This window comes from Haliotis rufescens, unplaced genomic scaffold (genome assembly GCF_023055435.1).
Source record: "Haliotis rufescens isolate VD_foot unplaced genomic scaffold, xgHalRufe1.0.p SCAF_38, whole genome shotgun sequence".
NCBI classification, from domain to species: domain Eukaryota; kingdom Metazoa; phylum Mollusca; class Gastropoda; order Lepetellida; family Haliotidae; genus Haliotis; species Haliotis rufescens.
Window position 1 is genome coordinate 41,785 of NW_025964090.1, and position 26,305 is coordinate 68,089.

General features: G+C 40.7%; 1 protein-coding gene across 1 annotated transcript in view; it reads left to right on the forward strand.

Moving 5' to 3' along the window:
• Positions 1-6,267: 6,267 nt before the first annotated feature.
• Positions 6,268-26,305, forward strand: part of LOC124142087 (BRCA1-associated protein-like) — a 34,861-nt gene continuing 14,823 nt past the window's right edge. Inside the window, exons 1-12 of the mRNA XM_046510356.2 lie at positions 6,268-6,400; positions 8,538-8,667; positions 12,294-12,491; positions 13,290-13,584; positions 14,280-14,390; positions 14,952-15,036; positions 15,918-16,031; positions 17,895-17,960; positions 18,536-18,618; positions 20,875-20,950; positions 23,446-23,513; positions 25,097-25,277. Of these exons, the coding sequence (XP_046366312.1) occupies positions 8,589-8,667; positions 12,294-12,491; positions 13,290-13,584; positions 14,280-14,390; positions 14,952-15,036; positions 15,918-16,031; positions 17,895-17,960; positions 18,536-18,618; positions 20,875-20,950; positions 23,446-23,513; positions 25,097-25,277 (1,356 nt within the window). The 5' untranslated portion in view covers positions 6,268-6,400; positions 8,538-8,588. The remainder of the gene's footprint in view (positions 6,401-8,537; positions 8,668-12,293; positions 12,492-13,289; positions 13,585-14,279; positions 14,391-14,951; positions 15,037-15,917; positions 16,032-17,894; positions 17,961-18,535; positions 18,619-20,874; positions 20,951-23,445; positions 23,514-25,096; positions 25,278-26,305) is intronic.

Genomic DNA, 26,305 nt, shown 5'->3' on the forward strand with positions numbered 1-26,305 from the left:
AGCGACATGGCGTCAAGTGATTAAAGTCCACAATTTATTTATGAAATGATGTTTACTTCTGCCTTGCATAAACTTCATGTGAACGCAATGTAAATATACTTTTGCTCACATGAGTAAATTTGCTTACATGAGTAAATGTTGTCCATGTGAATGGGGCTTAAGTCAGCAGATTGGGGACCCAGTTTGACTAGGTCCCCAGCTACCAACATACCATGATATGAAGTATTAATGAATACGTATCACAATATTTGAAAAATTCTGGTATATTGGGGTTTACAAAATCATGCATCTTTTCGCAAAATTCACATAAGTGACAGCAATGGACAAGTCATATTGAAGTTATGGCAGCTGTTTCCTGCAATAGAAAAAGAAAACTTTTTGCGACCAGTTTACTATACACTGTATATATAATGTGTCTATAATGCATCCATTGTGACCATAGCAACTTCAAACAAGTTATGAAGTGATAAAAAATGTGCAGGGGAGTTTGTTTTTTTATTCAGGTTCATAACCAATACAGAAGGAAGATCACATAGAGAATCTACTATATTTTGTGGTATGTATCACAATAAATGAATTATTATTGCAATAAATTGCAATATGAAATTCAGGCCAAATCACATCACTATGACTCCATCACACTATAGCAATGGATTGTTTGGATAGTCTGGTTATGTAAGTTGGATCGTTGTGTGTCATGGTGCCATGGCATGGGGTGTTGCTCATAATGTCAACCACTGGTTTATCTGTCAACGATTCCATTATCAACAGGCTAGCTGGAATATTGCTTACTGAAAACAAATACAACATGGTTGGAGCTGAATCAGTTGATACTGCAGAACTGATGTATTTTCATGTTTAGTTGAGTTTGGCATAAGTACACGTGTGTTGTGGTGCTCTCAGTGTCGCCATCAAATGTACAGAGACTTTACCACTGGTTACAGAGCTTGTGTAATACAGTTGGGCAGGGATATATAGTGATTAGGTATATTGGTAATGAGGCCTCTCTTTTTTCTCTTGGTTTTCTGATTTTCCCTGCAAAAATTTAAAAATATATATATATATATATATAATTCTGACATGGCAAAAAAAGCTACCCTGAATGTGGCTAACTACCAGTTACTGTCAACACTGCATGTCATTTAAATCATTACAGAAGTAGTTTCTTAACAGTAGCAAGTTTTTATGGCAAGTTGCCTCCTTACTTGGTTGTAAGATTCTAGAAAAACATACAAAAGAGTTAGGTTATGATAATTATTTTATTTTTTTTGCATTTTCTGAGTATTTTGGGTAGGAAGAGCCGTAAACCAAATGTTTAGAAAAGAGGCCTGATTTGTTAAGCATGTTCAGTTTTTAGGTTACATCTTTTAGGGTGTGTTAACAATGATGCCTCTCCAGTGTTCTACCGCAACTGATTGGATGCAAGCAGTGGGAAATAAAATGGAAAATATGACATTGAAAACTATTTTAATGAATTGTGAAGATCCTGCACATGTTTTACAAATGCTCCAAATTTGTTCATGATTTATGATGTATTAATTTTCTGTTATTACAATTGTTTATCAACATGTGACCTTTCATTTGTTATCAATTGTATATGATACAATGGTAATTAAAAACAAGATGAATATTTGCTGGTCTTCTGTTTGTGTTTTTGCTTGTAGGCTACCATTGTCAAAAGATACCAGAGTGAGTGAGTGAGTTGGGTTTTAAGCTGCTTTTAGCGGCACCTCATTCCAGTTATATCGCGGTATTGCAGTTATATTGCGGCCTGTCAGCTTAATGTGGGAGGAAAGCCCGAAGTGATGCAGGTCTCAGATGTTTACCACTTCAGTGAAACCCACAAGCATGGGTATGATGGTGACAAACCTAGGAACATAATCGGGGCGAACCGGGATTCAAACCCACAATCATAAGGTTCTGCCGTGCCCAAGGGAAGCAACTCTGCACAGCGAATTGCCTGTGTTGCCTTAAGACGTCTGGGCCACCTGTGCCCCCAAACTTACTTGTAAGTCTGACTGCAGAATATTCACTTTTGAAACATGGCTTGTGATTGGATGATGACAATATTTTATAAAAGGGATTGCAACAACCTCTCTCAGTGGCTGCTTTGATAACTTCCTTGATTTTAATGGCTGTTCCCACATCAGAAGTATTTTTAGTATTCTGGACATTGTTTCAATGATCATTGGTCACACATCTCACAACTCATGCTTGCCGTAAAAGGCGACATAATCAGGGTGATTCACACCCACAATCATAGGTTTCTGGCGTGCCCAAGGGACACAACTCTGCACAGTGAATTGCGGCCCCTTAGACGACCAGGTCACCCGTGCCCCCCGTGCCCCAAAAAGATACCAGAGACTGATGACGTCTATAATGATTACCAACAGTGAAGCCTAATGAGAATCCGGGTTAGGATTGGTTCCAACCTATGCTGGTTGTAAGAAGTGACTTTACTTGGTTGCTTTCATATTACCCTGACAGCATGGGTCACTGCTCATAATATCGATCCCTTATTTTGTCTGGTCCAGACTTGTTTGTTTACAGGCCACAGTCATGACGGGAATAATGCAGAGTGTGGTGTTTAACAACAAGCAAACAATATTGTAGAGTGCGGCATGAAACAACAAACAATATTGCAGTGTGTCGCAACACAAACAAGCAATAGTGTAGGAAAACCTGCACTCTCCTGATGGCCGTGACAGTTCAAGAGAACCAGTGAGTGAATGAGTTTAATTTTAAGCTGCTTTTAGCAATATTACAGCAATATTCCAGCAATATCATGACAGGGGACACCAGAAATGGGCTTTACACATTGTACCCATGTCCAGAATCGAACCCGGGTCTTTGGCATGACCAGCGAACGCTTTAACCACTAGGCTACCCGACCGCCCCTCTAGAGAACCAACATTTACATGGTTATCAGATAATTCAATGTTATGCATATGTTGATAAAGTGATGCAGCTGTCTTGAAATTTGAAATGAAAATCCCATTCTTTAATGGCAAATTAGGTAAAAAGCTCCCTCTGGTATGTGCAGGCCACCTCATTTGGCGAAAACGGCACCTCTATTTTTAATAACGAAGAGAAGGATTCATGCAGTAGTATATATATATGCTTTATTAACATGCTTTACCAGCCTCTGTGGGTGTCAAACGTCCTCGACAGCAGAAATGACGTCATCATCATTTGCATAATGTTTGCCAGTTTGGGAAGACGGTGCCAAATCTGGTTTGTTTGTTTGTTGTTTAACGCAGCACTCAGCAATATTCCAGCCAAATCTGGTAAACACGGAGGATGTTCAAAGATTTCAAAGCCACAGTCATGCCTTGCATCTATGGCGACAACAGGCGTGTGTACAGGTGCATTGTCCTGGTGAAACACAACACACCTTCAGTGAATTTTCCAAAACGTTTAGCCTTCATATTGTCATGCGGTTCCCTTGGTAGATTACCATAATTTGGGCCATTAACTGTCTGACCTTTCGGGAGGTAGTCCGCTTGGAGGATTCTTTTGCAATCCCAAAAAAACGAATCCATCACCTCACCAGCTCATGGTTGGTTGTTTGTTGTTTAACGCCGCTCTCAGCAATATTCCAGCTATATGACGGCAGTCTGTAAATAATCGAGTCTGGACCAGACATTCCAGTGATTGACATCATAAGCATCGATCCATGCAATTGGGATTCGATCGAGGATATGTATCAACCAAGCCAGCGAGCCTGACTACCCGATCCCGGTAGTCCCCTCTTACGACAAGCATAGCTGCCTTTTACGGCAAGCATGGGTTGCTGAAGACCTATTCTACCCTGGATCTTCACGGGTCTTCGGAGGGGGAGACGTTTGACGTTTGATGTTTCCAGTGCTTTGACCGTTGTTTAGTCTCTGGCTGATATAGTGGTGAAACTAAGACACATTTATGGTTCTCAAATCGATCAACAATATAATCTTGGTCTGTTTGAAGACGACGTAAATTCACACGACAGACAATGGACCTGGGCCCACTTGCACAAAGCGATCTTAGCGCAGCGACTATTGTAAAACTATGTTAAAGTATTGGCGTTACGATCATCTTAGCGCTAAGATCGCTTTGTACAAGTGGGCCCTGGAGTCTGAGTCTGGGAACCCTGCTATACAATGTAGATATCGCTTGATCTCACCCAAACGATATATCCTGTGGGAGCCAGTTTTGGATGATAAAGAATTATATTATTTCAATTTGCCTCCTCAAACCTGCAAAGCAAGACATGTTGCCAGACAATACATGCTTTCTCTGCCTGCGAGGGCCAGCAATATATTGCCATCGCCGGTTGTGTCTAAGTGGTTGCTATCTCTTCTTCTTGGAGGTGAGGTGAGGTGAAATGGGGTTTAACGTCGCGTCCAAGATTATGGCACTTATATTGCGACGTGCATGCACGTGTGTGTGTGTGTGTGTGTGTGTGTGTGTGTGTGTGTGTGTGGCTGCTTGTACTAGTCCGGACTGATGCCGATTTATAGTGCTAGCACACTGAGATACCATGCCGCAGTGTAACATGAATACCCCACTCAGACACAGTATACAGACTCCGAGCCGACCAGTCCTTGTTTTAGCCCCTTAATGCCGAGCGCCAGACAGGGTAACAACAAGTACCCTATTTTAACGTCTTTTGGTATGACGCGGCCGGGGATCGAACCCCATACCTTCCGCTCACCGGGCGGACGCTCTACCACTAGACCACGGAGGCGGTCCTCTCTTCTTCCAAGCTGTATATTCCCTGATATGTTTGATAAGGACTTGATGAAGCAGCTGAAATTACCTGTTCTAGAAATACATATTGCAGATCAAGTATCAATCACAATTCAAATTTCAAGAATTTCCTGGTTCTTTTATTTGAGCAGCTATTTGTTAAGCACACCGCTCATTATGCATGGGATTCACAACAGATGCATGGCTTGTGGTTTTATCAGAGTGGTAAATGTCAATGGCCTGTGGCATTAAGCTGACATTCCGTGGTGTTGCTGAAATGGTGAATATGACGGTATGAAAATACACTCATTCTCACACGTGGCTATAGATTGGCTGGGTTCTAAAGTGTGTTTGTTGTTTAGCGCCGGACTCAGCAATAGTTCATCTGTGTGACGACACCCTGTAAATAACCGTATCCGGACCAGAAATCCAATGGTTGATATTATGAGCAACGATTCACGCCATCGTAGATTGAAGACGCACAATCCGCCAAGTCACAGAGCCAGCCCGTCTGCGCATTCGCCATTCTATATATACGCCTCGAACGACAAGCATAGGTTGCTGTGGACCTGTCCTAACCCCGACTCCCACAGGGCGAATCATTGCAGTGCGAACGGAAAAGACCCAGTAATGTGAGTGAATGTTGTTTAACTCACCAATTAGAAACGTTTCAGCTTAGAAGTGGGGTTAGGCTGAGGTGCCGCTATTCACTATGCAGTTGCATGCATAAGGCGTGACAGATCGTAGGTTCAAATCATTCATTCACTCACGCAGGCAGGCACGCACTCACTCATGTCCATTCAAATAGTTGAACAGATGAATTCTAAAAACGGTGTTTATAACAATTTATTTGTTGTTTAACTCCGCACTTGGCAATTTTCCAGCTATATGACGGCGGTCTATAAATATTCGAGTCTGGATCAGACAATCCAGTGATTTATATCATGAGCACCAGTCTACTTATTTGGGATGCGATGACATGCATCAGCCAAGTCAGCTGCCTGACCACCCGATTCCGTTGTCGCCGCTTACGAAAAGCATAGTCGCCTCTTACCGCAAGCATGGTTGCTGAAGATCTATTCTGCCCGCTATGGAAAGGGTTTTGTCGCATTTATTATTGTTATTATTATTTTACGTTTTTAAAGTAACATGTCAGACTTGTGTTTAAATCAGGGTAGATGTTATTTCCAGAGCATAACTCATGACCTGTTCAATTTTTCATTGTGAACCTCTGTATACACATAAGGCAAGTGCTGAAGTGTGCATTATAGTTTTCAGGAAACTTGTTCAGTAAAACTGTTTTTGTAGCCAAACTCATAAAACTATCATTATTTCTCCATGAAACAGCGCATTTATCAGGCAAGTTAAAGGACTGGTGTATCCCCATTGCATACAAGAATAGAGGCATACTCGATTATCCAGTGTATCATATTTCCATTACTTTATGGAATAAATATATAATACACTGGATAATCAAGGGTGGAACGTCGATATGTGCTGGGGACTTCCTGTTCTTTTCGTAAAGCGTGGTTTCGGTTCCTATTTCCAGACTATAGTTCCTACTTTTATAAACAACCGATTCATTTAGAATAACTTCCGGTTTCTAGAGACGTAGAATTAGAAGGTTGTTTTGATTAGGAAATATCATCAAGTAAGGTTATTTAATGAGTGGGTAAGTACTTTTTCGATGCACTTGTTGTCGTAACGACATATTAGACACAAACTCTATCTTTTTTTTGTATCCGAGAGGAAGGTAATGTGACGAGAATATCATTCGAGTGTAAGGAAATAAAAGATTTCATATTTTTGCGACTCAAGGATTGCAGTGTGGCCTCTGTGTGATCAAGTGTGTGACCTACATCAGAAGAAAATGTCGGAAACATAGGCCCCAAACAGAGATGTATAATATGGACATGATCACAGTCAATGTTAGGCGTGTTAAGTGAGAAAAAAACGTCCGTTCTCATCCCTAATGAGCAAAGCGTCATACAGGCCAGATATATTCCCAACAATAAATGTGTCTTCGAAATATGTAAAGTATCATGTTTATTGTTTCAGATGTTTTCTTGACATAAAACTTGTTAATAATTGGACAATATGGTATCCCAAATTCTACATTGCTCGCCCTGATCCTACACCTCAAACATGTCAAACAACAAACATCTTAAAGAAATTAGTCTTCTGCAGGGGCAGTAATTTCACTTTATTTCCACTGGTCCACAAGAACGTATCAGATACAGAATTGTCGGGAGTAGTGCACTTCACCTGGGGCACTTTTTCAGATCCAATTTGTGCTGTGGGGTCTCGAACGCTGGCTTACCAGTTTGGCCAATTAGTGCATTACTTAGCTGATGCTGGACCAGTGGACCATTTTGAGGAATTCACACATCAAAATGAGTAACCAGTCGAGTGACAAAACCTGTTAAAGCGAAATACTCTCATAGGATAACCCTCATTGGATTGTTGGAAACACAGTGAAATGGTAAATATTTATGGTTAACCCTAGCCCTCACCAGGCTAACCCTAAGAATCAATAAGGAGTGTTGGTTAGGAAAGGCAAGTCAGCTACCTAAGATCAAAAAGGGGTGTTGGATCGCCAAGGCGTGTCAGCCCCTAAGATCGAAAAGGGGTTTTGGATCGCCGAGGCGTGTCAGTTCCCTCAGATTGAAAAGAGATGTTGGATCACCAAGGCATGTCAGCTCCCTGAGACGAGTATGAGTGCATTCGAGTGTGAGCCACAGTTACAGTATAGCAACGCAGTGGTAGTGTTATAGCACGGTAATTGAGCTGTTGGTAGCGGGTGAAGCTGCGCCCGGTAAACTGCATTGTTGCCAAATTGTCATATACCTAAACGTTAAACTGATAGTTCCCAAGGAAATTTCCCTAGCCCTTCCTGAAGCGGACTTGTGTTAATTTCGAAAACCTGATCTTGGAGATGTGAATTTCATTTGGTTGTATTTAAACACTGTTACTTATGACATGATGATTGATATGTTGCATTTAATATAATATTAAGAATCATGTGAATAAATTATGTGAGCATATAAAAAAGTTGTCACAACACATGAAGATGAAGTATACCATATATACATTTTGCATACTGACACTGTATTTTAAATTAGTTAACAATGCAATACAAATGTAACAAGGACACAGGAAAAGGTTACTCAACACAGGAGAACTACCCACTTAGTTAAATAAAACAAGGTGAGGTGGAATGGGGTTTAATGTTGCGTTCAAGATTATTGGACTTATATACTGACATGCATGTGTGTGTCTGTCTGTCTGTCTGTACTAGTCCGGACTTATGCTTATTTTATAGCCTTGGTCCACTGAGATACCATGCAGCAGTTTTACATAAATACCCCACTCAAGACACGACCCGTCCTTGTTTTAGCCTCTTACTGCCGAGTGCCAGGCAGGGTAACAAGTACCATCTTTTAATGTCTTCTGGTATGACTTGGGCTGGGATCGAACCCTGGAGCCTCCGCTCTCCGGGCAGACACTCTATCCACGAGACCACTGAGGCGGTCTAATTAAAACAAGCTGTGAGTGACGCATTTAGCAATATTCCAGCAATATCAAGGCGGGGGACACCAGAAATGGGCTTCACACATTGTATGCATGCCTGACGAGCTAATGCTTTAACCACTAGGATATCCAAAAAAACAAAACAAGCTGTGAACACATAATGAATGCAAGTCAAGTAAGCATGTTAAGTCTTGGTGAGTAAATCAAACAATGTTCAGTATGTTTAGGCATGGTAGGTGATAAATGAGTTAAAGGGTGTTCTTTTTACATGTTTTCAGCACTAGCATGCTGTTATTCACAAGCGAGCGCGCTGCTCTCCCTCCATTCCAATGTTAATCTACATGGTTGTGTTTCGTCTGGAGATCTCGGACGACTGCGATTTTCCCCAGGCCTTTCAACACTACTGTGGTGAGTTAAATATCACTATTGGTTTCAGTAATCCGTGTTGGAGATTTGGAGAATAGCCAACAAGGCCAACGAGCTACCAGCAATTATCTGTCTCGAGAAAATGAAAGGTGTTTATCCCAAGCCTTTGGCGTATGGACTTTCAGCATTCTTTCACGAGGGGCAGATGATCCATAATTCCGTTCTCATTGTTATTCTAGATATTACTCATGGACATTTTAAGAGAAAATGAGACCCGTGAAGATCTGGGTAGAGAATAGGTCTTCAGCAACCCATGCATGCTGTTGGAGGTGACTTTGCTTGTCTTAAGAGGCGACTAACGGGATTGGGTGGTCAGACTCACTGACTTGGTTGATGCATGTCATCGTATCCCAATTGTGTGGATCAATGCTCGTGATGTCAATCACTGGATTGTCTGGTCCAGATTTGCAGATTTACAGACTGATGTCATATAGCTGGAATATTGCTGAGTGTGGTGTTAAACAACAAAAAAACAACAACATGGTTGAGTATTGGAGTTATGATAAGTATTCAAATCAACTGAATTTATGAATTTATCAAATTTTTTTCTTCTGATCAGGGATTTATCTATGATTCAAAACTAAGCATCGTCATGATCCTCGGCAGGCAAATTGGGAAGAATCTTTATTTCATTCAAAATTGGGATTTTAATGTTCTTTTTCCCCCTAAATTTAGAATTCTTTTGCTATTGAATTTTACATTGCATTCAACATGTTCAATGCAATATTTTGAAACTTAGCAGTAAAGTCTCCTTCTCTATACTGGTCCTGTTATCAGTGAAATACAAGTCACCTCTACTTAGCCATAGTATTAGATGGAACTATAACAGCATGACTTTAGAAATGTGTAATTCCAGTTTGGGAATATATACCGACATTTACTGCAGACTTGGAGCTGAACATAAGCCTCTTAGCAGGTCTAGATAAATCCCTGCTAATAGATGCACCACTTGTTAATATTGTTCACATAATAATCACCCGAGATGCATTGGTGGTCCAGCGTCTATTTGCCTCTTTTGCTTGACCGTAAATTAGGGACAATTCATTATGGTCAATTTAATTGGTGATAATTCATTAAATCGATTTACTTTTATCATGGTTATACTTGACCAAGCATCTTTTTGAAACATGGCCTCTTTTCTTCCAATTTTATTTTGACCTTTTGGTGGTCCTGCAGCTGTTAGGGGAAATATAAGCATAGTGAACTTTGAGGCTTGAGGTATTTCACAATACAGGGGTAGATACCGTTGGTCATATCCAACTCATTTATGACTTGTGACTTATGCAAAATAACTAGATTTAGGAGAAGTCCCTAGATTTTCACTAGTTTTAGACTAACAGACAAGTGGTTGCGTCTATCACTGCTATACATGCTATATATGTTGTTTGCCAAATAACATTATTACCAGGCCTCAAAGTTGCGACTAAAACAGTCGCAAATGTGACCTAAATTTCAATTTGTCTACTGTCTAAGATTCAGAGGTAGCCAAATGACTACCTTGAAACACATCTTGTGGCGACTAAATTCTATTGCTACACATATGTAGACACAAAAATAAACATGTCTGCTACTAATTGTACTGGCAAATAATTCCTCCTAAAGTCAACAATGAAACGAAATACACATAAATATTAATGTAATTAGTATTTTATTTTAGTCGATAGTTTATTGGATGAGCAAGGATATACCTATATAATCTAGTAACATAAATTGCATCATTGTTTGAGTCACAAATAAAAAAACTCAAGTACAGTTTCCACTAATATACAATTCCAAGACTAGTGCTATGACTTGTACATATAATAGTTATTTGATAAAAGATAACTTAAAATGCTTTTGGCTACCTACAATATTGGCTTAATTTCTTGATTTTACCACTGGCTCTCTGGAAAAAAATACTTGTGGCCATATGGCTACTTGGTAAAAATTTAAACTTTTAGGCCTGATTACTGGGTGTTCATGTTACAGGTGGGGGGTACAGGTTGCCCAGTCGTCTTAAGATGGCGCACTTCTCTGTACAAACTCGCGTCCCTTACACATGTCAGAAGCTGAGTCGCCTGATTATCCCTCAAGGTTTGAGCACCAACTGTGCTTGTGGGTTTCACCAAAGTTGTAAATGTCTAGGATCTACTTCAGTTCAGGCTTTCCTCCCACATCAAGCTGGCATTTTGTGATGTACAGTAGAACACGGATAGAGCAAACAAACGGATACAATGAACTGTTAAAAATCCCCGATTTATCTCCTATATATCATCATGTTAAATGTGCATATATAACAAACTCTCTACAGCGAACTGACGTATACAGCGAACTGATGTGTGATCCATGACAAGCCCAAATACCACTAATTAATGACGTGTTTAACGAATTGAAAGAGGCGAATAAGAGGTGAATCAACACAATCACGGCGAATCAAATCAATCAGCGGTAATGATTCAACCTTGTTAAACTTGCTTTATGTTAATCTAACCTGTAAGACAAACATAAATTTCACAAAATTGTGTCGAAGTGTCACTTCACTTGCTATCATGGCAGGCAATGCGGGAATTACGTGTATTGTGTATTACGCGGACATTTCTGAGCGAATACTTATATAAGGAACAACGTATATATCGTTTGATAGGCCTTACTTAGAAGTTGACGGATGACAAAGTAGATACAATTTATGGATAACAACTTCTTGAATACTATAAAGTATTTGTTTCGGTACAGATCCTTATACCGTTCAAGCAAAGAAAGAGATACATAGTACAGAATATATATAGTAGGTGGAGGATTAACAGTAACAACAATAGCGGGGAGTGGGAGAACATGAGTAAGTAATGACAGCAGAAGGATACTACTGTCACAACACGATGGACAGAGAACACATAGGTGGAAGCCAATGGGACATGAAGCCAGTTAGACAGGATAAGTTTGTATAGGTGTAGTGATTATTGTTTAATGAGTTCATAGGAGGCAGATGGGATGAAATAGCCTTGATCTCTGTTGATTGATCTCTTGTGGCGGCCAATGTGGACTGCTTCTATTAGTTTTCTTCTAGTGAAATCATGGAGGTTGTTGGAGAGGATTTGGACGTTGTCCCAGTTGATCTTGTGATTAGGGCAGTTCATATATCGAACTGATTTCTCCGGTCCTTCCAGTTCATTACATCATGTTCTACTGTAACTGAAATACTGCACAAAGTGTCAGTAAAACCAGACCCCTGAAGATCCGGGGTAGAATAGGTCCAATTAACCAACCAAAGTAAAACCAGACCCGTGAAGATCCGGGGTAGAATAGGTCCAACTAACCAACCAAATTAAAAAGACCCCTGAAGATCCGGGGTAGAATAGGTCCAACTAACCAACCAAAGTAAAACCAGACCCATGAAGATCCGGGGTAGAATAGGTCCAACTAACCAACCAAAGTAAAACCAGACCCATGAAGATCCGGGGTAGAATAGGTCCAACTAACCAACCAAAGTAAAACCAGACCCATGAAGATCCGGGGTAGAATAGGTCCAACTAACCAACCAAAGTAAAACCAGACCCATGAAGATCCGGGGTAGAATAGGTCCAACTAACCAACCAAAGTAAAACCAACTCCCCGACTCCCCCATGTTGCAGCCCCAGGCTATAAGGAGAGGCAGGCCACTGATGAGTCCAAGCTGAGCTATGCCTCGGTGCTGTCCCCGACTACTGTAACATCCTCCCCAGAAGAAGCCAGCAACTACAGAACACCAGAATCTCTCCAGGCCCAGGTGTCAGAACATCGAGGTCTCAGGCTCCTGGATGATATAACCCTTGAGAGTTTTGATTTCAAAGGTGAGCTTTTCACACACAATGTCCAAGTGCTTAGGCATGTGAGACGATTCCTTTTGGTATTTAGCAACATGCATTTAAACCTTCTCTATTGTCATGATTTATGAGACGTTTATGATTTATTACAGCTATATATTCCCACATATTTATCAAAAAGAACTTAAATGCACTGAAGACTGTTGATCAAATTTCTGGTTCAACCAATCTCTGTGAAGGTTTGTTTGTTTTTTTTGTTTGATTTTAATTTAATGCTACGCTTAGTAATATTCAAGCTATATGTTACTAGTCTAAATAATCGAGTCTGGACTAGACAATCCAGTGATTGACTTCATGAATGTCACTCTACGCAATTGGGAAACCACTCGATCCATTTAGTTGCTCTTACAATCAGTATTGGTTGCTGGGGACCTATGTTCTTACTTAGAATCCCCATGGGTGTCTTGAAGCAATGTTCTTATTTATATGTAGACATTCTTCATGGTGATTGTCTGGAAGTCAGGGCTTCACTGCCATTACAGTTTGAAATGACAGGGGTCCTCATGTCCTTGTTTGATGCTATAGTATTTATATCTAGGGACACTTCAAATCTCGGGATACTTCAAATATGGAGGTACTTTAAACCTGGGGACTCTTCAAATCTGAACTTCTCACATTTCTAAGGCTAGAATGCTCATCCCCTGACTTCCATTCATAATTTCAAATACTGAATTGTTTAAAACCATTCTTTGATCAATGAGAGCAGCGCTATCATTCACAGACTAATATTCGTAATGATAAAACTGTATGGATTCTCTATTTCAGACATACTTTTATCCGTGGCAGACATGGAGGTCATGAAACAGAAATCTGGCAAAGAAAAAGAGAAGACCCCAGATGCAGTACAAAGTCCTGGACCATCCAAAGGTCTGATTGACAGCACCGAGACCCCATTTAAGCCAGTACCCTCGAGTGATGCCAAGCCTGTGTTTGAGAGGGCGGGAAGCGCGAGACCCAAGAGTCACAGTCCGACGTCCCACATGCCCTCCGCCATTCACTTCTTCAGCGGCAACCCATGTGTGGAGATCACTAAGGGCATCCTGCACATATACAAGGACAGGTAGGGCTCTCTGTGTTGTGGTGGTGTTTCTGATGATTGACTTGGTTGTTGTGTTGTCATCCTGCCTTTATGATCGGGAGCACATGTGTCATAGTCATCCATTATTCTCACCCACCCACCCACCCACCCACCCACTCACTCACCCACCCACTCACTCACTCACTCACTCACTCACTCACTCACTCACTCACTCACTCACTCACTCACTCACTCACCCACTCACCCACCCACCCACCCACCCACCCCACCCCACCCCACCCCACCCTAGCTTCCCCAAACTTACCCCACCCCACCCTAGCTTCCCCAAACTTGCTACACTTAACAATCAGTCTCAGTAGTAGTGCCTTTTTCTATTTAGAGATTTTTAGAATTATATATTTTTGTCGTTTCCATGGAAATATGATGAAATTTGAGGGTAGTGCTCTTGTCCGGACCATATCTCCCGAACCATACAACTTAGCTTCTCAAAAGTTTTTACACCAGTCAAGCAGGTTATGTAGTGGTGCCTTTCCTATTAACAGATTTTTGTTGTTTTGTTTGTTTAAATTGATGAACTTAGGGTAATGTCCTCTTTGGATGACTCTTGTTTAGTTTTGTGGGCACAGTGTCTATCTATATCACTGATATGATAATAATGCAGGTTTTCCTCTGTCCTGTCTGTAGATTGTTCTGTTACTGCGGTCTTGTTGTTTCAGTGAGCGTACATCCCTGGATGAGGGTGTTGCTAGGAGTGAGATGATCTGCATGCTGGGGGTCCCGGCCTCGCACACCATACACGACCTGCTCATGTTTGCCGCTCCCATGAGGTGAGTGACAACAAATACACAGGGTGGAACATGTTCGCCAGAGGGGATCGTGGAATAGTGCAAAATATACCCTGAACTAGACGGAATAAAATGTTGCACCAAACATACTATGATTATTTGTTTATTTCTCGTAACATTTTGGTTACATGTAGAATTATGCAGCAATCTTTTTTATTTCATGACCTCAGTTCCTACTTTTAGATTCAAATGTTAATTCTCACAACTGTTCACATATATAACAACCTATGTTGTGCTCATTCTAGGGACTTTATACAACTTCTTTGTTATTTTCTATGGAAACAGTTTGGCTGATATGACCAGTCTAACAGAATTGAAAAAAAAACCATAATCAATATTTGGTCATGCAACATTGCCAATGTATATTTACATAAGTATTGTTCATGTTGTTCAGATCAGGTAATTTTGATATGATTGAGATTAAGACTGTTATTTCCATTGAAATGAAGGATATGAATGAAAATTGCATTTCTTCAATTCAACTTAAAATGAGTTCAGCGTTCAGCATCTGATCTGCTGTAATATCAACATGTTTATTTTTAGCTCATCATCTACGATAGAGTACATGAGGATCATCCGATGTTCAATCCCAAACCAGTACATGGTGTTGCTCAAGTTTACTGATCAGGTGAGAAAACTTTCTGGAAATTTCATGTTACAGTCAGCAGGGGCTGTGTGTCAGTCACTCCCTGTGTTACATTCAGCAGGTGCTCTATGTCAGTCACTCCCTGTGTTACATTCAGCAGGTGCTCTATGTCAGTCACTCCCTGTGTTACATTCAGCAGGTGTACATTCAGCAAGTGCTCCATGTCAGTCACTCCCTGTGTTACATTCAGCAGGTGCTCTATGTCAGTCACTCCCTGTGTTACATTCAGCAGATGCTCTACGTCAGTCACTCCCTGTTACATTATGCAGGTGCTCTACGTCAGTCACTCCCTGTGTTACATTCAGCAGATGCACTACGTCAGTCACTCCCTGTGTTACATTCAGCAGGTGCTCTATGTCAGTCACTCCCTGTGTTACATTCAGCAGGTGCTCTATGTCAGTCACTCCCTGTGTTACATTCAGCAGGTGCTCTATGTCAGTCACTCCCTGTGTTACATTCAGCAGGTGCTCTACGTCAGTCACTCCCTGTGTTACATTCAGCAGGTGCTCTACGTCAGTCACTCCCTGTGTTACATTCAGCAGATGCTCTATGTCAGTCACTCCCTGTGTTACATTCAGCAGGTGCTCTACGTCAGTCACTCCCTGTGTCACATTCAGCAGGACAATCCATAAAAATGGCAAATTTCTACTAGTCCTTATGATACCTTAACTATTGGGCAGTTTGGCAAGGACTACAGGTCTCGTGTCAACTTCTAAAGCTGGATTGTTACTCATGTTTTCAATCACTGCTGTTCTTGGTCAAGACTATTGTTATGAGCTACAATATTACTGATTGTGACATAAAATAATAGTCACTCATTCACTTACATAATCTATATCATCTTTGTCATGCTCTGTTGACAGAAATCAGCTGACGAGTTTTACACCCACTTCAACAACCGTCCGTTCAACTCCATCGAGACCGACATCTGCCACCTGGTGTATGTAGCGAAGGTGGAGATTATGAAGGAATCAGAGGTAACCATGGTAACCATTAGGACTGCACAGAGTAACCGGTACACTGCAATACGTTGTTCAAACGATCTGTATTGCAATATGTTTCCTCTTCCGGTATAATTGTTAAACATAATATGTCAAGTTTTATTATTATTTGTATTGTTTAAATCTAAAATTTACGCAGAAATTCATTCACAAATGATGTTTCGTTGTGAAATCGATTGACAAAATGGCAGAAACAGAGAAGTGTCTTTTCTCCCACGTTGTTATCTCCCCTGTATCCATGACTACAAAATGGCGGCAACTGACCATGCTGAGTAATCATGGTAATAGTTACTTCACTGTAAAGAAAATATTATCTGCGCGTACAATCATATAATCCAGACTTGAATACATGTATTTAGAGGAAGCTGTCATATAGCTGGAATATTGCCAAGTGTAGTGTTAAAGAACCAATGAACCAACTCTACATATACAGTGGTCCCTCGACTTAACGCTCCTCGATGTACCGCTACTCCGGATGCACCGCTTTTATTGCGGCACTTAGAAAAAAGTGACAGATACGAACAACTTCACATAATGCAAGTTCGCTGCATACTTCCACAACTGAGAACAGAGGAACGTGACAGTAAGAAACAAACGAAAATCAGTGACTTATTTAGTAAATAAAACCTCATGTACACACACCGGTTGCATGGTATGAATGTATCAACGCAACATTTTCCCTGTGCATAATTATCATTGATAATAGAACTAAATTTATCTCTCATCCACTCAAATCTACGTTTGTGTTTGTTTGATTTTTATAAATTGCTCATAACTTTGACACGTCATTATTTATTAACCAATCACAGCCTTGGTCGCACATTAGTTTCGTTACAAGGCTTGTTCGGCTTTGTAATGTACTGTCATCGATCAATAATGTGAGTAGGTCGGCAATTGGACCAATTTTCTTCCGAAAAACTTAAAATATAACAACACTTATTTAGATTCTACATGTATAACATCCAGTCATAAAATAATACAGACTGCTTTGATTAATTTACACAAAGTATTTTTATTTTTTTATGCATGCATTTTGAATCATCGTCCACGATCAGTGTTACATACATCTACATGTCCAATGCCACTATGAAATAATTGCGCCACTGTTCCATTCACTACCATCATTACGTAATGTGAACCTCAGCAAGGAATATCTGTACAAAGCTCTTTCCTAGAACACGGGGTCAGTTTCTTGGACCCTGATAACAGCGGTATATCGAGGGATCACTGTATTAAAGTACTTCAGGACCTATGTGAACCAGCTGACTACATTGCCTGTCTAATACAGGCTGCTGATCATGTACAGTGTCGGGTTAATGAACCCGTCAACCAACTCTACATATATTAAAGTACTACAGGACCCACGTGAACCAGCTGACTACATCACCTGTCTAATACAGGCTGCTGATCATGTACAGTGTCGGGTTAATGAACCCGGCAACCAACTCTGCATATATTAAAGTACTACAGGACCCACGTGAACCAGCTGACTACATCACCTGTCTAATACAGGCTGCTGATCATGTACAGTGTCGGGTTAATGAACCCGTCAACCAACTCTACATATATTAAAGTACTACAGGACCCACGTGAACCAGCTGACTACATCACCTGTCTAATACAGGCTGCTGATCATGTACAGTGTAACGTTAATGAACTCATCAACCAACTCCACATATATTAAAGTACTACAGGACCCACGTGAACCAGCTGACTACATCACCTGTCTAATACAGGCTGCTGATGATGTACAGTGTGGGTAATGATGACTGATGTGATGGTGTCTGTTGACTGTCTTGTGTTTAGTGATGCAGTCAGTAACTGACCATGATGTTTCAGGGTGCCACCCTTCCTGTGCCAGGTCTGCTGGAGCTGCCCACATGTCCAGTCTGTCTGGAGAGAATGGTGAGTCACCATGGTAACACTTGGGGTCAAGTTGCAGGGGACTGATGGAAGTGTTTGCTGGAATGTCACTTCAAGCTTATGTAGCAGGATGAGGAGTCATTCCACAGATGACATTCTTACCCTGTCAGCTTGCTGAACCGCTTTGGTCATGTGGAAATGTGAACCACATTGCTTACTTAGAAAATATGAGTATTTCAGAGATGTCTCCCAAATCCTGATTTTCAACCATCAGGAAATTCTAAAACAATTACCTCCTTAACAAGGGTCAACAAGGGTTAAAAAAGAAAATTATACCTACCTGTCTTTAAATAAAGTTGTGAATATGATATCTTGATTCTTTGTGAAAAGAATATGACAATACTTGATATACATGGCACTTAATTGGTTGGCTTAAAAGATCAAGGTCATTGATAACGAAATGAACGTTATCAAGCTTGTCACTCGAAGAATATTTTGGTGTATTGAAACATCATCTCTAGGTCAGGTTTTACTTTGGACTTTCCTTAAAAGTTTGGTTTACTAAAGTCACAAGATGCCATTACGTGACACTAGTGTGTGTTGTCCTCTGTCTCCAGGATGAGTCGGTGGACGGGGTGCTGACCGTGCTGTGTAACCACTCCTTCCACACCTCCTGTCTGGCCAAGTGGGGAGACACAAGGTAGGCTGCTATAACAACATAACAATTTACAGGACAATCCAATCTCTATAAGACAGATATTTACTCTGATGTGCTACATTTCTATGTAGGTCTGAGGTCACCTCTGTAGAAGGGGTAGCCTAGTGGTTAAAGTGTTCACTTGTCACGCCGAAGACACGGGTTTGATTCCCGACATGGGTACAATGTGTGAAGGCCATTTCTGGTGTCCCCCGCCGTGATATTGCTGGAATATTGCTAAAAGCTTCATAAAACCAAACTCACTCACTCTATAGAAGGTCATGTCAGATGAACCCTGAGCGAACTATCTGAAAAGATGCTGAGTGGGTTCTTGAGCCAATCAGCTGTCAGCTTTAAAAACAATTTGGTTACATTGTTTATCACCTCAATTTGGAAATTTTGGTTTGTACAAATGAAAACCAACACAGAACACAAATATTTCTGCCATGGTGCTCCCTTCTTGGTGCAGATGCCATGGCGCTCAGAAACAACAGGATGCGTGAAATTCCAGAACAAAATACAAACTTTCTACTTTTGAAACTTATCATTTAAGTTCTTTTCGAGATACATATATCAGGTATGCTGGTGTGAATGTTTTGTTAACTTTTAGAATTTAGATGTCTTGTTGCTGATTGGCTGATTAGAAAGTTCATCTGATGTGTTGTCCTCATATCTCCAGGGTTAAATGAGATTGCCGGACAATCAGGATTCATTTGGAAACCTTCAGTTGATAATTCAGTTGGGTCTTACATAGTGATATTGCAATTCACCGCTCAGACTCTGCACGATACGATACCCGATACCCGATACCCGAGTTGTGTTATTGTGTTACAGCTGCGTCGTGTGTTGGTACATTCAGTTGTGTTATTGTGTCACGGCTGCCCAGTGTGTCGGTACAGTCAGTTGTGTTATTGTTACAGCTGCCCAGTGTGTTGGTACAGTCAGTTGTGTTATTGTGTTACAGCTGCAGTGTGTCGGTTCAGTTAATTGTGTTATTGTGTTACAGCTGCCCAGTGTGTTGGTACAGTTAGTTGTGTTACAGCTGCTCAGTGTGTCGGTACAGTCAGTTGTGTTATTATGTTACAGCTGCACAGTGTCGGTACAGTTAATTTTGTTATTGTGTTACAGCTGCCCAGTGTGTTGGTACAGTTAGTTGTGTTATTGTGTTACAGCTGCCCAGTGTGTTGGTACAGTTAGTTGTGTTATTGTGTTACAGCTGCCCAGTGTGTTGGTACAGTTAGTTGTGTTATTGTGTTACAGCTGCCCAGTGTGTTGGTACAGTTAGTTCTGTTACTGGTTTACAGCTGCCCAGTGTGTTGGTTCAGTTAGTTGTGTTATTGTGTTACAGCTGCTCAGTGTGTCTGTACAGTCATTTGTGTTATTATGTTACAGCTGCTCAGTGTGTCTGTACAGTCAGTTGTGTTATTGTTACAGCTGCACAGTGTGTCTGTACAGTCAGTTGTGTTATTGTGTTACAGCTGCTCAGTGTGTCTGTACAGTCAGTTGTGTTATTGTTACAGCTGCACAGTGTGTCTGTACAGTCAGTTGTGTTATTGTGTTACAGCTGCTCAGTGTGTCTGTACAGTCAGTTGTGTTATTGTGTTACAGGTGCTCAGTGTGTCGGTACAGTCAGTTGTGTTATTGTGTTACAGCTGCTCAGTGTGTCTGTACAGTCAGTTGTGTTATTGTGTTACAGCTGCTCAGTGTGTCGGTACAGTCAGTTGTGTTATTATGTTACAGCTGCACAGTGTGTCGGTACAGTTATTTGCGTTATTATGTTACAGCTGCCCCGTGTGTCGGTACAGTTAGTTGTGTTATTGTGTTACAGCTGCCAAGTGTGTTGGTACAGTTAGTTGTGTTATTGTGTTACAGCTGCCCCGTGTGTTGGTACAGTCAGTTGTGTAACAGCTGCCCCCTGTGTCGGTACAGTCAGTTGTGTTATTGTGTTACAGCTGCCCTGTGTGTTGGTACAGTCAGTTGTGTTATTGTGTTACAGCTGCCCAGTGTGTCGGTACAGTCAGTTGTGTTATTGTGTTACAGCTGCCCAGTGTGTCGGTACAGTCAGTTGTGTTATTGTGTTACAACTGCACAGTGTGTCGGTACAGTTAGTTGTGTTATTATGTTACAGCTGCCCGTGTGTCGGTACAGTCAGTTGTGTTATTGTGTTACAACTGCCCAGTGTGTCGGTACAGTCAGTTGTGTTATTGTGTTACAACTGCACAGTGTGTCGGTACAGTTAGTTGTGTTATTATGTTACAGCTGCCCCGTGTGTCGGTACAGCCAGACACCAGAGGAGGTGGCAGACAACCACTGCATGAAGTGTGGATCCAATGAGGTGAGACACAGACATGGATGTACTTGGCTGGACCCTGTGTTTATATTGAAGTGATTATATGCACCAATTGTTTGTCTTACAGCAGGGATGTGGTGAGTTGTGTAGCAAGTATAGGGTTTTTTAGCAATCCAGCAACCACGGCTGAGTCTTTGACCATGTTGACCAGGCAATAATTACTTGAATTGTTAGTTATAAACACCACTTGGCAGTGACATAACCTCCTTCTTCACTTGATAGAACAATTACAAGAAAAGCGGGAGATTTGAACCCAGGAAGTTTGCGCTGAAGGCTAACAGTTGATGGGAACATGACAGAAGTTGTGTGGAATTAACAATGACGTATTTACTGACATCAAGACTAAGAGTTAATCTGTTTATGAACTGTGATATTTGTGATTTATTCAGGAGGGGTGACTATTGAGGCATTTTTTACTTTTGCGATAGTTAAAACAACTATTGCCATACTATTGTGATAGTGGCCCTACTATTGCAATACTATTGCGATAGTTTTCACTTGCAATTTATAGCAGGCTTTAGCAGCATATATTTCAGCATTTTGACTGACACCATCAAAATAATTATAACTTTCTGATACTATTTGTAAAGAAACAAGAAATGAAAAGAAAACAAGTTCAAATTGACCTCTCAAAAACATTTGAATACAAAATTTCACTTCATGTAACTGGTAAAGTCTTAGGTTACTGCAGTGTTTTAGCACGTGGACGAATATCTGGGTGCCGTCTTGTTAAGTGGTCGGTCAGATTAGTAGTATTTCCTGAATACTTTAGAATTATCCGACAGATTCTACAACCTACTGTTTGCTTGTCTGTCTCGTTTTGCGTTTTGACAAAGCCAAAATGGTCCCATACCCACGATTTGCCTGCCTTATTGGCGACAATTTCAAACTGACATGTGGCGTCCGCCATCTTGTCAATGTTGCCTAGCGACGAGTAGCTAAGGGACGTAACTCTAAATCAAGCAGACAAAGTAGTGCAATCCAAACGAAAGCACGACAGAGGTTAGATGATCATAGGAGTTGTTTCTATGTTTTTTAAGAAAGTAAATGTACCAAACAAATTAACTATCAAAACTATCGATACTTAGACAAACTATCGCCAATAGTATCGATTGTTTCAAGTTGCAATCGATAGTGTACTATCGTGAGACAAGCAATCGCAATCAATCGATAGTTTGATGTATCGTTACACCACTATTATTCAGGATGTTATTCTATCTGGGGCAAGTACTATTTTGGTGATAAATGTGTCCCAGGACATGCATTTCATAGCGTGAGTCGCCAAAGAGCAAGGTGCACATGCCAAAGGCTTGGGGAACACTTTTATGTGCACCACCCTCACCAACTCACACAGTGTTCTGACAGTCGAATATCTGTTTATCCCCCGCCAGGAAGTGGGGCAAGAGTTATAGGAACAGATTTTGTCCGTCTGCTTCTCAATATGGACACATTTTCTCAAAAACTATTCAAGAAGAAATTAAATTTTACACACTGATGTTACTGGTCACAATCTCAAATGAGTTCTAAAGTTTTCTCTAAGTTATCTTTTCTGGAGAAGGGGCCTTTTAGTTATTTTCACATTTAATCCATTTTTCTGATGATGTTAAGCGGCCCAAGTGCCTATCTCTTTTTAAGACTTTAAAGGACTTATTTTATAGTTTATATTCACTGCTATATGAACAAACAGAATTCTAATGTGCCCCATGGCGGGGGAAAGTGATAACACTGTTTAATTAATCGTTGGTTAAACTGACAATTTCAATGATTTAACATCAGATCCAAGTGGTCTTACCTATACTTACCCATAAGGGTAGAATGTAGGAGTACAATAGTGAGTGAGTTGGGTTTAACACCGCTTTTAACAGTATTCCAGTTATATCACGGCATGTCAGCTTAATGTGGGAGGAAAGCCCGAGGTAATGCAGGTCTCAGACATTTACCACTTCGGTGAAACCCACGAGAACGGGTATGGTGCTGACAAACCTTGAAACATAATTGGGGCGAACCGGGATTCGAACCCACAATCATAGGTTTCTAGTGTGCCCAAGGGACGCAACTCTGCACAGCGAATAGCGACGCCTTAGACGACTGGGCCACCCATGCCCCCAGAAGTATAATAACTCTTCCCACTTCCCATATTTGCCCACTGGGTTTTCTGATCCAGATTCAATTATTTACAAGCCACGTCATATAACTGGAATATTGTTGAGTGTGTTGAATACAGAGTTAAACAACAACCAAACAAACAGATCTGATTCCCTGGTGAGGAAAAATTGTGAAGCCCAGTTTGTGTCCACATGTTGTGAACATGTGGGTATTACTGAAATATGGATAAAAGCAGCATAAAATCTTTTCCTTCCACAAAATTGGTCACAGTGACAACAGATCCACAATACGTTTATTTATATTTTTAAACTTGATTTTCTTTGTTACATAATGTTTGATAGTGACAGTGGTGGTACACGTTTGTTTCTCCACAGAGCCTGTGGATCTGTCTCATCTGCGGCCATGTTGGATGTGGGAGATACGTCGGACTTCACGCCTACAGGTAGCATTCGTTACAATCAATAAAATCAGTCACTTAACTGTCATACTTGGAGTACCCGGTGGGGATTTCGGGTTAGAAAAGGTCCCCAGCAACGTATTCTTGTCATAAGAGGTGATTAACTGGATTGGGTGAAAAGGCTTGGTGACTTGGTTGAAAGTGTGTTATCCTACCCCAAAGACGTGGATTGTTGCTCACAATATCAATCACTGGATTGTCTGGTCCAGACTTGATTACAGTCAAACACTGTTTTGTTTTCAAAAACTTGATGATGTGTTGAACTTTGGGTTGTCCCGAAGGAAAAGCTTGGTCCCTGCATATTTCTTCTTTATTTATACTTTTCGGTTGTGTCAAACTTTGGATAACTCAAAGTATTTACAAGTATTTATTGTACATAGGTCCCTTCAACTTTGACACAACAGTGTTTGACTCAGGGGTCCGGAAAATTTAAAATCCCAATTGGACATTTGCATTTAGTACACGCCCCCTTCAAATTTACACACACATTACAAGTTGTTACGTATTCATAATATGATGAATTATGAATTGTTTCAATTTAAATTGTTTAATTCACCGGACAATTAATAACAAATAATATCATTTTAGATATATATGGGAAACATACGTTTGTTTCTGTTATAATAACGATCTGTTAACGTAGTGAACGGTCTAATTAATATTCATGAGTCTGCTCAAGTGTACGCGTTGTAACATTTGGATCGAGACTATTATCCCATATTTGGTTATCACGTGACCTCACGGGAAAAGTTGTTTTTTTTAACTAAAGATTATTTAAAAACAAGACAGATATTATAATCATAAATACTAAAATATCATTGATAGCAATAGTTATTTGAATACTTTTTAATTATTGACCATAAAAAAATTTGATATCGATAGTCACAGAAAGCAAAATGGCGGTCAATCAAGATTCAATATACGACTAGCTACTGAAAACAATAAAATCTGCAAATCCTCATTGTATGTCAACCAAGTGAAAATCGTTAGCCACGACTTACAAAATGATCATTCAGACTTGTTTCCGGACCCCTGTTTTGACTGTATTCACAGGCCGCTGTCATACTGGTGGAATATGGCGGACTCAGCATAAAACAACAAACATATTTGAAGAAAGGAATGATAAGAATTTGATCAGGGATTGTTTATATATAGTTAGAAAGCATGTCTTTGCACATCAGTTGTAAAGAAATCCTGTTCCGTATATGTGAATATTTGTACATTATGAATGATTACTTACAGTAGACGTTATGTTTTTGAAGGAATGGCCAGTTCATATTTAAAATGTTGAAAACCTATTGTACTAAGGGTGAGAGGACAGCCATACCAGGATTATATGGACATTACTTTGTATGAATTTTCGCCTGCCAGTATTTTGCGGACTTTCTTCAATGTTATCCAAAGGACCGACAGAACTTATATTTTGACCTGAAGACCCAGGTTCAATACTCCCGAGTGTGAAGCCCATTTCTGGTGTCCTCTACCATGATATTGCTGGAATATTGCTAAAAGCGGTATAAAACTATACTCACTCAATATATTTTGACTCCTAGCTGTTTTTCCCCCAGACATTTCCAGGACACAAACCACACCTATGCCATGCAGATTGGCAATAACCGTGTGTGGGACTACGCCGGTGACAACTACGTCCACCGTCTCGTTCAGAACAAGTCTGATGGCAAACTGGTTGAAGTAGATGAAGGTGGAAATGTTGTCCAGGACGAGAAACTCGACTCTCTTACACTCGAGGTAAATAGTGAACGGAACATCTGTCCACACTAGGCACAACTGTTAGCTCAGCTGAACTTGACTTTTGCACATTTGTGGTCAATAATGAATGAAACATATGTAAACACTAGACTTGCTAGATACTAGGGCTGGGACGGGTAACTCGGGTACCCTGGTCGGGTGGGTACTGAGTAGGACACGGGTACCCACAGGACTACCAGCACCTGTGGTTAGTCACATGATATATTGTTTAAGACAAAAATTATGCACCCATTCCTTCTGACTTTTCATGTGGTTGAATAAAGATATCACTTAAGTCAACTTCAGTGTATGCATGACCAGATTGTTTAATACATGTGTCGAAATACGTTTTGCCAGGGCTATGGTAAAAAAATTCCCAGTCGGACATTTTGTACCTATCTCTTGAGGCCTACAGTGGGTACCCGGGTAGGGTCGGGTAATAGGGGGATGGGTACCCGGGTAGTAAATTTGGACTCGTCCCAGCCCTACTAGATACAATTATTAACTCATCTAAGCTTGACTCTTATGCTAAAGGTAAATAATGAACGAAACATCTGTTTACACTAGACAATGTTGCACTCAACTCTTACCATGTTTATTCTCAAGATAATAATGAACATAATTTTTCTACACCCATGAAGATCTGGGGTAGAAAAGGTCTTCAGCAACCCAAGCTTGCGACTATGCTTGTCGTAAGAGGCGATTAACGGGATCGGGTGGTCGGGCTCGCTTACTTGGTTGATGCGTGTGTTATTAACTCACCAGATTCTGACTCTCTCGCACCCGTGGTGAATAATTAACAGAACATCTTTCATGACGTTTTGACGTACTTGACACATGAGTCTCTATAGGCATTTAGCAGTTGGATGTATGAATCACGACAAGGAGTTGTGCGGAATTTAATTCTAACCAGGATAAACCGCCTCCATAGTCTTGTGGTAGAGCGTTTGCGGGTAGAGCGGAAGGTCGTGGGTTCGATCCCTGGCTGTATCATACCAAAAGACATTAAAATATGGTACTTTTGGTAC